Source organism: Rosa rugosa, chromosome 3 (genome assembly GCF_958449725.1).
Source record: "Rosa rugosa chromosome 3, drRosRugo1.1, whole genome shotgun sequence".
NCBI classification, from domain to species: Eukaryota; Viridiplantae; Streptophyta; class Magnoliopsida; order Rosales; family Rosaceae; genus Rosa; species Rosa rugosa.
The window spans coordinates 46,940,827-46,956,277 of record NC_084822.1 but is presented as its reverse complement, the minus strand read 5'-3'; the positions used below and the strand labels follow the sequence as shown (position 1 = coordinate 46,956,277).

Genomic DNA, 15,451 nt, shown 5'->3' with positions numbered 1-15,451 from the left:
AAAAAAATTGAAGATCTAATGAAAACAAATCACACAAATCGTCAGTTTTACACTTGATTTTTTTTTTTTTTTTTTAAATATAACTATAGGAAGAACTTTCCCTTAAATCAGATTGTCAGATCACCGGAATATTAATCGGATTGTCCAATAGAATAATTATAGACACACACATATAACTAAAAAACCATACTAAAATTATTTCTTGTTTTTCATCAGAATATACCGATATATCTCTAAATACTTTAGAGACTATATAAGAATTTGAGGGTAAGATTCTCTTTTGAGTTCACTATATAACGTCGGATCGTGTTATAGATCTTGTTGTCTTTTGCTTGTCCCCAGATGGAAATCGGAATTGTATTATGTTAGGAATTTGGGCGTTATATGAGGATTGCACATTTGCACCTGATAGATGGGAGTTAGTTAAATAATTCAAGAATTTCAAGACCCACAAAGATAGGACTTGGTTGGCACGTCGGATTGATATTCAAGCGACGTTGACGCTGCCCCATACACGTGGCGCTTAACGATTTCGCACGTTTTCTCCCCATTTTGCCACCAGCACCCATGATTGGAAAAATAATCAGATATATTGTTTCTAAATATGGAAGAAGAAAAAACCAAGATGCAGATTCTAGATATTTAACCCAATACCCTATGGGGTAAATTTGCTCTTTGTACCATTTACTGTTACTTTTCATTTTATAACTATAATATTTTATTTTTGTTTTTTTGAACTCAAATACGGGTGGTAATATATTCATCTAAAGCCAGAAAAGATCGTTACATACCATTCCGCTGCCATCAACAAACAGACAAGAAGATAGTGGTAGTACCCATAGTGGTACATAGAAATGGACCTAATCATTAGATATTCATGAACGCAGATATAGCGGGAATCTTCCTTTGATCCTACTCCAGATGCGCTACAGAAACATAGAGTGCGCACAAACGTGTAGCTTCCTAATACAAGGAAATTATTGTAATTAGACTAACTTGAAACAAAAAGATGGGCTTAGGGCTAAAAACCCTAGCCCAAAATTCTGCAGTACAACGTAGCCCAAGAAGAAGGCTCACTCAAGGCCCAGTAGGCTAGGCTTGGCCCAGGTCTAGCCACCACCTCCAGACCACCCAACTTCCAGCGCAGCTCCACCCATGTGCCTGCTCCGCCATGTCCCCGTTGCCCCGAGTCCACCACATTCTGCCACGATCAAACCCGACGAACCACGCCGCCACAAGAAAACACGACGAACCACGCTGCCACAAGCTGCATCACCACGAACCCGTCTCGATTTCATCGTCCCCGATCGACGCCGCCACCGAATTCGAATCGCGCCGTCTATCCAAGCCTCCATCAACACGAGATCGGCCACCTCCCAGAGATCTACTACTAGAAACTCAAAACCAAATTCACCTGCCAGAAAACTTGAGCAACCCAATCACAAAGGACTACTCAAACAAACCCATTCAGTCCCCATTCGGCAGCAGAACCACTTGACGTCGGCGAGGCCAAGGTCAGCCGAGATGCTAGGGCTGCCACCGGATGAGAGATTTGCACTTTGGTCGTCGCCGAGTTAGGGTTTCTCTCAAGGGGGGGGGGAGGGAGAGAGAGAGAGAGAGAAACCTGTGATTTAGTTCCTCTAGACACGTAGCATAATATTTTATTTTTGTTGATTACATTGGAAGGAGATCAAATTTTTAACCTATCCTTTTTTTTTTTTTGAATCGAAATAGGTCATCCAATATTATAATTCAGCAAGCAGTATCAGAAACGACACACCCTGAGGGGCCGACAGAAAGAGTCGTCCTTTAGGACATACATATGACCTATTCTAGAAAAAAACAGAACCTCGCACTCCCGAGTACATCCACCTTTTAAGGAAGTTCACGCACCTTTATTCTAACAAAACCTAGAAGACTCAGAAGTAGTTTAAGTAAATATAACAACTGAGCAACTAGGTTTTGCGACCTGAAAAAAAATAAAAGATGCTAGGAGAGGAGGATGGGCTTCCACCCTCAGCTCCCTTAACTAGACAAAAAGAAAACCAATTAAATGCCTTATGGGTCCAAATGGGCACCCCCATAGCCACCTCCAAGCAGTTTCAGGCCACCAACATCGTGAACCCGCACCGACGCTGCAAGTCCTCTACCATCGAGAGTTTGCATCGCCGCCGAGAAGCCTCCACCACCGAGCTCCCGTGCGTCGCTGGCCCAGCCGCCATCAGATTCAGAACGGATCCAATCTCCACAATCAGCCACACATCGTAGCAAATTCAAACGGCCTTCACCGTCCTTTATTGGCCTCCTTTGAAAGCCAACGATATCTTCAGGCATAACCCCAACTGATCGGTCCACCGATGGATCCCCCGTTGATCGCCCCACCGTCAAACCCAGCCATGGCAGACGATCTTCAGGGAGTCCAAAGACCAGAGCATCCACCATATTACCATCCTCTAATCAAAGCACCGAGAACAAATTGACGATAGAGGAAGAAAGAGAAGCCTCAACCCAAGAGGGCTCTCCAAAAGACAAATCGAAAACAACAAGCATGATGAGCCAATTAGCCACAAGGCTAGTGATGACCATGACCATCAAGGTTTGAAAATTTTGGGAGTTTTGTCGAAGTAGAAAACCGCCGAGTAAACCCTAGCAGAGCGCTAGGTCAGGTTAAAATGGTTTAAATATTACCGAACTTTGCTCCACAATTTTTAACCTATCCTAAATCTTACTATATTTTTCACCCTTCATCACCCCTGACTTGAGTTATTGTATTTAAGTCATGATCTAATTGGTAAAGATCCAAACGAATTGAAAATTCTTGACTGGTTCTAATCTTTACTAAAACGTTCATTTATATGATACATTTGACTGATTTGAGTGTATATATTATTTTTATAAAGAAGATTATTTTTCTTTTGTTTTGTGACTTTTGTCATTTTATATTTTCAGTAGATGCCCCAATAAAGTCCAAAACACCAACCCATAGCTTCAAAACAAACTCCAGACCACCAGAGTTTCGTGTCGACTAGTAGTGGACAGACCCTAACCGGAACCAAATGATTCATTGTTTATTTGAAATTTGTCACATTTGGTCTTCATTTTTTTTTTTTTGAAAGGGGTTTGGAACCCACATTAGGTCTTCATATGAGGGCGATGTGCAACCTTTTTCATTGATACATGAACATTGTTTAATTAGCCCAGCCCCACAGAAATGACGAAATCGACTTAGAATTTAGTTGAAGTAGGGCAAAGGCATATTCGATCTCGAATTACCGTAAGATCAGAATGAATATTTACTTGGTGCCATGTTTAGAACCAACTTGATCCCGCCAACTTAGAATGACCTATATCATCAAACTTATCAACTTTATTAGTATTGTTATCTTTCAAAAGGGCCATACCCTTTAGCTATATAGTATGAGCAACAGAGCAATTCTGTTAGCCTTACCCTCCTCTCTCTCTCTCTCTCTCTCTCTCTCTCTCTCTCTCTATATATATATATATATATATATATATATATTTATTTATTTATTTATTTATACAGTCCTTCTTGGCTAAGGATGTCCTTACCTTAGCTTAGGAAAGGATTTCAAGTTTTTGACCACTTTTCAATTACATATTCACATCTTAACCGTTCAGTTTTTAGGTCATAATGTATAGATTATCTCTGAAAAATTTCAGCCAAATTGATGATCGTTAAGGCATTCAAAACTGCAATTTACAATAATGAACACGAACGGTTCCGGTTCGTTCATTGGTTTAATCGAGTTCGATAGCTTAACGATCATCAATTTGGCTGAAAATTTTGTAGAAATAATCTATACATTAGGACCTAAAAACTGAACGGTTAAGATGTGAATATGTGATCGAAAAGTAATCAAAAACTGAAAATCCGTTCCTAAGGATATCCTTACCTAAGAAGGACTCTGTGTGTGTGTGTGTGTGTAAATATATAGAGGCATCAAAAGGAAGACTTTATATTGTTTACTCAGCTTAGTGCTTCCGAACAATCATATTCCATACAGTCATATTAGGTTTAAAGTTTCATATTTTGAGAGAAACAAGTAAGTTTATTTTGCTTATTCATTTATTGTTTTTTGAAAGCATTTCAAACAATTTTCTTTAACTCATAATTCACAATAATTAGTTTTTCGTGAGTCGAACTCACAACCTTCCCCTTACGAATAGGAGATTAATGCCACTAGACCAAATGATATTGGGCCATACAGCCTGTCTTACCATACTAATATGATTATTTAACACATTATACCCCTTAACCACAATTAGTTTCGCTAGATCATGCAACTCCAAGTTAATTAGTAGTTGTCATAGAGACAACAAACAATAGTGAAAAAGTGTTATGTAGAAATATGCATCAGACTCTCATGATACGAGTGTAAACACGAAAATCATGCAACAAATGAAAGAATGACAAGTGTACAAAATAATATATTTTTTATTAATGAATTTGAGGGTTACAATCTCTACGAGTATTATTATACAAGAATTTCCTCTTATTCGATCTCTAAAGTTGTCTTGATCTAAGGGAGACAAGCACTCGATCTTGAATCGGGTGATTGTAGTTTGAATTTCTCGTTGTTTTGGAGATTTGAAGATGACGGTTGATCAAGAGCCGTAGAGGCTTGACCTTGATCAGATTTGGGCCACAAGTGGTGTCACGCGGTGAGCTTTCTTTAACTTTGGTAGCGGATGAATCAACACGTGTGTCGATGCTTGTTGATTTTCCACGAGGTTGATGAAGAACCTTGCAGAGGATTTGTTTTGTTGACGACTTGCAGAAGACGGTAATTAAATGGCTGCAGAGGCTTGATCTTGATCGGATTTGAACCAGGAACGATGTCACATGGTGAGTATGGCTTTGATGGCGGATGAATCGGCATGTGAGCTTGGTGCTTGTTGATTCTCCATGAGTTTGATGACTTTTGGGCTTGTAGGTGAATTCCCGTGCTTGTTTGAAGTCAGTGAATGAATTGGCTATTTGGCAGCTTGATGATTCTTCACGGGTTTGAAAACTTCTAAGCTTCTCTGTGCTTTAACTTGTTTTTATGAAGTCGGTGAGGTGAAAGGACCAGTTATTTTGCAACTTGATGATTCTTCATGGGTTTGAGCTTCTCGGTGCTTTAACTTGTTTTTATGAAGCCGGTAAGGTGAAAGGACCAGTTATTTTGCAGCTTGATGATTCTTCACGAGTTTGACAGACTTCTGAGCTTCTGGGTGCTGTAGCTTGTTTTTCTGAAGTCAGTAAGGTGAAAGAACTGACTATTTTACAGCTTGATGGTTCTTCACGATCTTGTGAGACTTCTAAGCTTTGGAGAGATTTCTTCTATTTGTCTACCATCTGTCTGAAGTGCGTTCTCTTGATTTGAGAAGAGGTATCTATAGTGTTGGTGTCTCCCTCAATTTGGAATACATTGATGACACGGTATTAATTGCATTATTTAATTGTGTAATTAAATCAATCATTTTTAATTAGTTATTTTTAATTCTTTAATTGTCTGAAGTGCCTTCTCGTATTTCGACATGTGTTACTTTCACAGTGCATTTAAATTTAGCGACACCCTGTTATTTATACCGTTTGTGGGGTCCACTTGTCAGCTAAGCTTAATTTATTATAATTAATTTATTTAATAAATTTTATTTTCGTTAAATTTATTATGTCTACAAACGAGTCATAAGAGTCATACGAATGATTACTTGTATTAAAAAGTACCATTAGGGGGGAAATTGTGTCAAAAGATCCAATCTTTTTCTTAGCTACCAAAAAGTACATTGCACCAAGACTCTTCAACTTTCTAGAAGGTTTGAATATTCTTTCTGGTAAAAAAGAAATCTCTTTGCCCCCACAAACTTGCATATTAGGGGTTTTCCCTTACAAGCTTTGATTTACTTTTACCATGTTCTTCTTTTGTAACTGGATTGTATTTTTAACATCAAATTTACAGTGCAGAAACCAGCAAACGTAAATGGAAAACAGACCAATGCATAAAAATGGACTGTTAATGAGTCTTCACATAAATTGACCCATCCAAAATTTGTAGAAGATGAAATTGACCTGACAATGATGCATACGTGTCAACTTATGACTAAGTGATTACGAACCTAAAGGTAATTTAGAGTTAGATTAGTCACTGTCAATTCCTATGGAAAAAAAAAAATGGAAGAAGAATGAAGGATACAAAGTCAAATCAAATGATTTGATCCTATACGCAATCTGTTTTAGTGGACCTTGTTCAGTGACGATGCTCAATGGATGAGCAATCAAAATCACTCCGACTCTTTTTGCTAAATTAACGTTCAAGGCTTTTTCAAAGACGAACAAATTGCAAATTATAGCCAAAACTTGTAGTGCAAGTCTACAACTCTAGTGAAAAGTAGTGAAGTCATCAAAACGAGCACGAAAAGTTAACATATGCTGACGATGATAAACCGCATTAAGTGTTGGTGTATTAATTTCGATAAGAGATTAAGCTCCATCTTAAAGTTTTGGATTGCGAAAAGTTATATGTTACTGCATTTGGGTAAAATGATCGAACATATATATATAGGTACGGCGAAAGATATCATATGACTTTCTCCATAAGCATGAACACAAGTTTGCGGTCTCAGGATTTGTAATTTGCTAAACTTGAATGACGTTGATAGGGAACATGAAGAGAAAGAATGGAGACTAATTAAGATAGAATGAAGGTGTGGCATGGCTTAGAGTGTATCTCAATAGCCATAGTTGCATTGGCATTAGCCCATAGATCCATATATAGTACATTATTACCTTGAAGAGTTTCAAGACTTCAAATTTGAGCTCCAGTTACGTTGAATTAGGTGTGTGTCTTTTCTGTCCCCTAGCCTTCACAGTGAGAATTAGTAAAACGTACTTTGCCACCAACTTCAATAATTGTAGATCGAACAACAACATTTGCAGCTTGGTGGTTAGTTCCGCATTAGTTTGGTAACATAATTTCACCTTGCCGACACTGAAACTCTATCATCAAAACTTTAACAGCTATATATAACAAAATAACAAGAACAATCAAGTTGGAGTATGAACAAAACATCTAGCCCTGTAGGCTCAGCATTGCTCTTATTATAGAGTAATAATTATTAAGATAAAGAATACATATATGCATGGTAGTCTCATTTCCTATGGATCTGGGAGGCTTCTCAAGCCAGTGGCAGCAAGTTTGTTAGCAAGAGCCAGTGCGTTACTGGTGAAACGAGTTGCTCTCAAAACCCGATTTTGAAGCGATTTGATTTGTTTTCCTCTTTGGACCTCCTCAAAACCGTCCAAGCAAGTGTCTCCGTCAGTAAGGGCGGCGCTCAGCCATGTATTAAGGTCCCCCATTTGCGTGGCGAATGTAGTTCTGCTCAGCTTTCTTAGCACACCAAGTGATTTGTGAAGCTCGTCGATTGCATTCTCAAAAACCTCAATGCAATCGGATAGAGCAACTCCAGCTTTTCCCTTCATGCGGTTGCTGTGCTTCTTCAGATAGACCAAGTACCGAGCAACGTTTTTGGTCTCCCCCAATGTCACCGAAACCCCGGCTCTAGCCCACCTGCTGGGGCTATTCTTTGCTGTGCTCGAAAACGATGCTAGCGAGTGGATGCAGAGGTCACGGTACCTCGTCACGCTGCAGGCGTCTTCGACATAGCTATGATCCCCATTTACAGCTGCCAAAAGAGTTGGAATGATCAGAAATGCAGAGAAAATGAATGTCAAATTTTTTTTGGCGTATGCCATTTTTCGAAATATGTAGTATTGGGAGAGTTGGATCCCTAGAAGATGATGAAACTGAGAACCATTTAGATATGAAATTATATCTGAATGATCTGGGAAGGTCCAGAGCTTTGAGAGTGGTGTTATAAAGGGTTTAAGGATGAGAACCTTTTCTGAAAGGTTTGGTTTGGCAAACTACATAGGCAAGAGGCTGGTGAGTTCAATAAAGATATTAGGAAAAAGTGGAGGCTGAAATGGTGAAAAACATGTGAAGGGGCAGGTGAATCAATTGTTCTTATCATTTTGGTGCAAGGATATCTTGTCTTGTTCTTCAGATGGGGGTCATTGATGACCATCTTAGCTTGTTCTTGTCACACACAGCACCACAGGATTTACGTGGTCACTAGTCACAACTCACAACAAGAATTACCGGAAGATTCACGAATTTTTCTTATTAGAAATCCTCAATCGTGGAGTCTGCATTGCTTACCTAATTGCACGTTTTCGACTTGGTTGAAGAGGCTAGCTGTTTTAACTTCTTTGCACTATTCTCGCTACTTTTATATTTTGTTTTTCTATTTAAGTATCTTTCAAGCATTTAAACAAACATTTTACCTTCACAATTTAAACCAGAAAATAAAAGAGAAAATCATATCTCCACAAGCATCAAACACGGACTCATCATAAAGTAGCCACCAAGAAGACTTTGAAACTAATTAAGGCTCACGGGATCATCAATTACGTGGTCCATGTCTAACATAATTAGGGAAGACAACCAAGAAATCAGAGAATCTTTTTTTTTTTTTTTTGGTCAAGAGAATCTTCTAGTTCAGATTCTTCTATCAGATCAAGCCCAGTTCAAAATGAGCCCAATAAAGCAAAGTAAAACATAGGCCCACCATGTCAGCGTGACGACACCGTTTCATCGCATAAAAAATCACCCTAACCCAGCCTCCTTCACTACTCTCTCTCCCCCGTCGGCTTCTTCGTCTAAAACCTCACCGTTCTCCAAAACCCTAACCCCCAAGGTAACCCGACCAGAATTTCTCCGTCGTAATCTGGGTCTCTGTTGAGCTCAATCAAATGGAAAATTCGTCTGAATTTATCATCTTTGTATGCTAATTTTGTTGATTTGTTTTGCAGTCTCAGTCCCAAAGCTTCGAAGCTTAAATCTCAGTACCATTGGAATCCATGGCTCGTTTCAATAATGTGAGCATTTTTTTTTTTGCTTAAACTTTTTAGCTTCTGTATGATTGTCGAAGTAATTTGTGAAATGTGTTTTTTTTTTTTGGTAAAATTTATATGAACATTTATATCTGTGTCAATGATTTTTGTTATGATGAATTTGAAACAGAAGAGGAAGCCATTTGTGAAACCAATTGCGAAGAAGAAGCTGGCCACTGTGGACCATATCACAGGTGATAAGATCCCTAAGAGCTTTGTGTTTTCAAGAGGGAGGTTGCCTGGTCCTTTAAGGCAACTAAAAGCTGATTTAAAACAGTTGATGAATCCCCATACTGCTCTCAATCTTAAGGTATTTGTTCTGACTTGTTGCGAGATTTGCGTAATTTTGAAAATGCTGCATGTTACTAAATGAGCTGACAAAAGATGATAGAAATTGAGCAAGGATGATGAGTTATGCTTTGTTTTTTGTTTCATTGTGATAATATGAGGTTGTGATGAACTGAAGAAAGAAATTTAAAAGTTTGAGCTGTGTTTTAGACGGGTTTGAATTTTCGGCAATGTATTTCAGGAGAAGAGACGGAACACTCTCAAAGACTTTCTGAATGTTGCTGGGCCTTATGGGGTTACGCATTTCCTCATATTGTCGAAAACTCCAACTGCACCCTACCTTAGGGTTGCCACAACTCCTCAAGGGCCCACTCTTACATTTAAAATAGAAGAGTACTCGCTTGCAGTTGACATCAAACATTCTCAAAAGCATCCTAGATGTCCGAAGGATCTTTTCAAGAATCCACCTATGGTAAACTAATGTCTCTATGGCAAAATATGGAGCTGAATGCCTTTACAGTTCTTTCTTATGCTATTTTTTCTGCTCATTTCATTGCTTCACTAATTGACTGTATACTTGACAGATCAAGAGTTTCATTTAGCGGAGGCAAGTTCCATGAAAGAAAATGGATTCTAATGATAACTTTTGTTTTTGGCAGAGTATTCTTTCTGGTTTTGGAAGTGGTGGTGGCCGCCACAATGATAAAGAACCTCCACAGTTGAAGCTCATATCTGCAGCATTTCGGAATCTCTTTCCATCCATTGATGTTAACACTGTGAGTCCGGAAAAAGATGTTAACTTGTCTCTGTTGAAAGAACTTGTCTCCCCCACTCACTGTGGTCTTGATGTGAATGTTTCAGGTGAAACTGTCTTCCTGCCAGAGAATATTGTTACTTCATTACAACGAAGACACAAAACTAATTGATTTTCGGCATTACTCTATAAGATTAGAGCCTGTTGGCGTCTCCCGCAGAATAAGCAAATTCGTTCAGAAGCATCAAGTACCTGATTTGAGGAATCTTCAAGACGTGAGTGACTTTGTCACAAAGTAAGGCACTTTTCTTGTAATTTAATTAGCTTGTTGTATACTAACGGATTTGAGGCATTTTATATCAGCTTCAAAGAGAATGAGAGCCTGCACTTTGAATTTTGAGGTGTTTGATTGAACTGCTTCATGTGGTCTGATGATTGTTTAGTGTGTATTAGGTTAAGGAAAAGTGGAAAACACTATATTGCTAGAGTTGATGGTTAGAAATCTTAAACACGTTAGCTAGAGGAATGGATGTGATGTGATCAGCCTGATTTTGCATTTGGTTATATGGTTTCAACGATTCTGTTGGAATTTATATATGTATATATAAAATATATTTATATAGTAGAAAAATCATAATAAAGTATATTAGATAGAAGATAACTGATAGGAAATTAGATTTCTGTATATTATGGTTATTTTATCTGATTCAGTTTTTCCTTCTGAAGGGCCGGTTATGGATCAGAAAGTGAAGGAGATGAAGAAGCAGCAACAGTAACTTTGGCTAGTGATCTAGGTAGGGTTAATCGGGCTTCTTCAAAAAGTGCTATCAAGCTCCAAGAGATTGGACCCAGGATGACTCTTCGCCTGATTAAGGTCGAGAATGGATTGTGTCAAGGCGCAGTCCTGTTCAGTGAGTATGGTAAGTGGATCTCATTCTTTGTTTCCCCTTTCTTCTCTCAAAGATTGCACTATTTTATATCAATAAAGAGAATCATGAATAAAATCTGAACTATCCGCTTCTTCTTCAGGTGATGGAAATAAAAAGGAAGACAACCGCGAAGACGCTGAAAATGAGGAAGATGGTGATGAGGAGGAAGATGATGAAAATGATGAAGTTGATAGTGAGGACGGGGAAGAAGATGATGAGGATATGGAGGAAAACTAGCAACTTAACGAAGTTATGGAGGAAAACTAGCAACTTAACGAAGTTGAGTTGAGATGAACTAGATTGGAGGCGGTCAAATCTTTTTTGTATGAGGTCAGATATCCATTTGTGATAGCAAGGGCAGCCCTTTGTAGCTATGTTTGTAACAGCAATGACATTATATTACCCGTTTTTGTTTTGTTCAAGTTGGAAATTCTGTAGGTTGAGTTCAACAATATGATTTCTTCATTTATAATATGGTTCCTTCTAAAACTATCATCTTCCTCCGAATGTCTCACTGTATCTTAAACTACTATGAGCATTTCATCAAACTATCATTTATAATACGTTTTTTTTTTTTTGGTTACAAGGGAGCCTGAGAAGACCCAGCAAAAACACAAAGCAAAACAAACTAATCTATTGGCCCAACATTAGGCCTAGCAGAGGATCTTCTAACTCTGATAGTTTCCTCAAGAAAGGCACTAGCTGCATGAATAGGAGGAAGGTCGAAAACCACCAAACCATACATATGATTAATGCTATTTTTGGCCAAAGAATCAACTACCATATTGCATTCCCTGTAGATGTGCTTCAAAGTGAGAGATTGGAATTTTCCCATAAGAGCTTTGCAACAGTTGAGTAAAGAGCCAAGAGGATGATAATCAAGATTGTAGTCGTGCATCAGCTTTTACCAGAATGACAGAATCAGTTTCAATTTCCCCATTATTTATCTGACAATCCAAACTATCATGACAATTCAATTTACTAACAGCACAATATGGTTCCTTCTAAAACTATTATCTTCTTCCGAATGTCTCACTGTATCTTAAACAACAACGTGAAGTTGATCAAGTCGAACCAAGGCTAACTATCAAGACCATTCCATTTACTAGCAGCACAATGTGAAGACAGTGAGTGAAGTCGAACAAAGGTAAACTATCTGAGATCATTATATGGAAAACCATTCCATTTACTAACAAAAAAGGAGTGAAAAATAGCTTACTAACAATGCTTCAAGCACAACAATGGTTCCAGAAAACATTTGAAAAAGAAGGGTTTTGCGAAAAAAAGAAAATAAAAAAAAAACTAGGGGAAATGTAATCCTTAACGCCGCCATACAATGTCTCTCACTTGTTCCTCATGCATTAAGATTTGCGAAGGATTTCTTCAGAAGGAATCTCAAGCGTAGCTCCGGCATGGTCCTTGTCGGCCTTCACTTCTGCAACCGTTTGAATGCGAAATCAGCACTAGATAGCAATAACGAGCATTTCATCAAACACATACAAGGCACTCACTCCCTACTTCAAATTGGGATTTAGTTCCAGAGATTATTAGGAATGAAAAAGTTGAAGGTTACCGTAGCCGCCGCGGGAGTTGAGCTTGGCCTGGACGATCATGGTGGAGATGAAGCTGGAGGCCTCGCGTGCCTCGCCAAGCAGTCTCTGGATCTCCTCCTCTGACGTCACGCCCCTATTCTCCTCGAATTTCTGGCGAACCTCCGCCGCCGAGCCCTTGAGCATCACGGTGTCTCCGGCGAACGATTTCCGAGTCGCTCTCAGCAGCGATCTGTACGCGTTCAGTGCTTCCGCTCTCGCCATCTCCACTTCTCAGTCTAGGCCTTCTGGCCGGCCGTCGTTTCAATAATCTTTAAGCTACTGCTAAGCTCCCCGAAACGACGTCGTTTGCACCATGGAGCATTTTAGTGGGCTTCTGGGCATTGGGCTTTTATGAGAAATACGCTTTTACTGAAGCATTTCTTATGCGTCAAGTAGTGAAGTGAACTACCAGAGTTCACTGATTCGACTGCTGTTTTCAGTTTGATCAGTTAGGACTTAGGACTTAGGAGGAGGAAAAAATTTTCTTTGAATTGTTGTGCATGGTAGATTGTTAACTAATGATCAGAAATTCAGAAGGCACATGGCCAATCCCAATTGTGCTTTTTTTTTTCTTTCCTGATATTCAAGAAGACATGGTTCACTTGCTGCGTGATTGTAATAATGCTAAACAGGTCTGGATGGCTTTTAGTATCCCTGCAATTATGAAGGCTACCTTTACGTTGGGATGGAGGGAATGGATTACTGCAAACTTGAAGCAGAAAAAGTGTTTCTTTGGAAATCTCCAGTGGACTATATTCCATGGTCTGCAGCTTGCTGTTGCTTTACATGTTAACAAATAAGAAATTGATTCTAGTATAATGCAGGCTCAGAATCCGTTACTTTCATTTGACAACACAATGTTTCTAGTATAATGCACACTCAGAATCCTTTGAAGCATAAAATGAAAAGGATGTGACATAGTGGCATGAATCCAAAACTCCAAATCCATTTGCTGATATTTACCAAGAGCTCTCTCACTCTCAAAATGGACCAAGAAGGGTGACAGGATGTGGGACTTCATAACACAGATTTCCCTCCAGGGAACAACTTCCTCAGAATCCTTTCGAATGGGAAACTGAGGCCAAGACGATACGGTCACCTCAGGGAATCAACAACCATTCTGCAATCATGTTTCTTACGGCGACATCTGTGATGCGATTTTTGATCCGTGAAAGTATTCTCACCCACAACCTCCATCATAGTATCACTATCTGGAACAAGAAAAAGACGTATCAGTGTATATGCAGCTGAATCAAATGACTTGGCAAACCAAAAGTCAGAATCTCATGCATGAACAATCCAAGTGCCAGGCTTAACAAAATTGGTAGATGCTGTAAGCCTGCTCACATCCACAGCGACACTCACATTGCAACTTATAAACAATCTATCATATCAACAAGAGGAGAAGGGCAGAAATAAGTGGTTCGTGCGTGACGTAAGCAAGAGTGAAAAACACTGTCCACTGAGAATGCCAATTTAAGATCATAGCACCTTTTTCCAAGTGGCTATAACTATTCAAGAGTGAAAGAATCTGGCAAACCAAAAATTCACAACCAGTGCAAAATATTCATGGTAAAATATTAGAATGTGCCAGAAGTCCAACAGGGCCACAATACTTCACTCCCGACTCGCTGACCAAGTTCTATGGCTAATGTCAATATCAAACTTCAATGTTAAAACTAAAACACACTGCACAGATCCAAGGCATCTGGAACTAGAAGCAACTATAGCAGAACGCCGGGTGAAACAGATGTATCAAATGTTACATTATAGTTGACAATGATATCAACAAGGACAAAATGTACCTCCGAAATGATTGCCCCAAAACAATAGACGAGCATCATCCTCCTCCTCATCAAGTTCATCACCATATCCGAACTCCGCGTCCCCACGGTAACCCGGTTCACTACCATATCCGGACTCATTTCCCTGAGCATCAAAGCCCCCACTCGGCCCAAACCCGACACCCGGATTCTCCTTCTCTCCACTCCCAACTCCATCCCTCTCCTTCCTCGAATTCCTAGCCTCACTCACATCCGAGGCCCAATTCGCATCCCCATTCCCAAACAGCTCCCCACTCGAGTCCGTACCAATCGCCACCGGAAAATCCGAACACGTCCCGTAAGCAGCCGAAGCCCCGACGGAGCAGCACCTCCGGGTCCCGCTCCGATCGCTGCTCCGACCCGAAACCGACCTGGACCCGCGCCGCCGCCTCTTCTTGTCAATGAATCGGAAGCTCCCGTGCTTATGGTGCCCTCCGGAGATCGTCCGGTCGTCGTCGACCAAAGTCAGCCTGGACATGTCGATGGCGTCGATGGAAAACGACGTCGCTCGGTTGGAGAGGCATGGACGCTTGGTGTAGTAGGGTTTGGGGTTGGTGGGATCGGAGTCTAGGGTTTTGGAGGTGGGTGCGGTGGTGGTCTGCTGTTGAAGCTGGAAAGGTCTCCAGCTATGGAGTTGAAATGTACACGAATCTAAGGGGTGCCGTGAGTCGAGGGCTTTGTGGGAACGTGACATTGGGTTTTGGGAGAATTCGATTAGGGTTTAGGGGATTACAGTCTTATGGAAATGAAGATGAAGATGAGCTACTTGGGAGTTCCAGAATTCTCAGATTTTGGAGTTCCAGACAGTTCATGTGTGGGAACTTAAATAGAAGACCACCCAATGTAAACAGTGAGTAGAGAATAAAAGTTGATGAGATTTATTTTCTTTGGACCGAAGATATAAATAAATAATATAGTAATTGTTTTTTCTTTTTTTGACGATTATAATATAGTAATTGTTTGAAAATTAACTCGTCTACACCCGTGCATAGTTGCTACTCACCTCAACACGTGTCAGGTGTCCAGCCTTAGATATTTATGGTATTTTTTATTTTTGCTGGGGACGCCCTTTTTCTCTTTCTTCTTTTTATTTTAGATTTCTAGCCAAT

General features: G+C 39.7%; 4 protein-coding genes across 5 annotated transcripts; 1 reads left to right on the top strand and 3 right to left on the bottom strand.

Moving 5' to 3' along the window:
• Nucleotides 1-7,001: 7,001 nt before the first annotated feature.
• On the bottom strand, nt 7,002-8,095 carry LOC133739137 (pectinesterase inhibitor 6-like). Its single transcript, XM_062166862.1, has one exon. The coding sequence runs from the start codon at nt 7,754-7,756 to the stop codon at nt 7,160-7,162; it is 597 nt and encodes a 198-aa protein (XP_062022846.1). The 5' UTR covers nt 7,757-8,095; the 3' UTR covers nt 7,002-7,159.
• Nucleotides 8,096-8,669: 574 nt separating this feature from the next.
• Nucleotides 8,670-11,417, top strand: LOC133741204 (peter Pan-like protein). 2 transcript variants are annotated; one of them, XM_062169142.1, is made up of 9 exons: nt 8,670-8,760; nt 8,876-8,941; nt 9,087-9,266; nt 9,486-9,716; nt 9,904-10,020; nt 10,106-10,293; nt 10,725-10,918; nt 11,028-11,179; nt 11,210-11,417. In XM_062169142.1, the coding sequence occupies exons 2-8, from the start codon at nt 8,924-8,926 to the stop codon at nt 11,162-11,164; spliced, it is 1,065 nt and encodes a 354-aa protein (XP_062025126.1). In that variant the 5' UTR covers nt 8,670-8,760; nt 8,876-8,923; the 3' UTR covers nt 11,165-11,179; nt 11,210-11,417. The 2 variants fall into 2 exon arrangements, with proteins under 2 accessions (XP_062025126.1, XP_062025125.1); XM_062169141.1 differs by having other exon boundaries at nt 11,028-11,417.
• A 642-nt stretch (nt 11,418-12,059) lies between these two features.
• Nucleotides 12,060-12,784, bottom strand: LOC133741206 (mitochondrial zinc maintenance protein 1, mitochondrial). The gene is made up of 2 exons (XM_062169144.1): nt 12,501-12,784; nt 12,060-12,362 (listed from the first exon to the last, which is right to left on the bottom strand). The coding sequence occupies exons 1-2, from the start codon at nt 12,739-12,741 to the stop codon at nt 12,289-12,291; spliced, it is 315 nt and encodes a 104-aa protein (XP_062025128.1). The 5' UTR covers nt 12,742-12,784; the 3' UTR covers nt 12,060-12,288.
• Nucleotides 12,785-13,340: 556 nt separating this feature from the next.
• LOC133741205 (uncharacterized) lies at nt 13,341-15,218 on the bottom strand. Its single transcript, XM_062169143.1, has 2 exons — nt 14,325-15,218; nt 13,341-13,730 (listed from the first exon to the last, which is right to left on the bottom strand). Exons 1-2 carry the CDS (start codon nt 15,034-15,036, stop codon nt 13,615-13,617), a joined length of 828 nt encoding a protein of 275 aa, XP_062025127.1. The 5' UTR covers nt 15,037-15,218; the 3' UTR covers nt 13,341-13,614.
• Between the last annotated feature and the right edge of the window lie 233 nt (nt 15,219-15,451).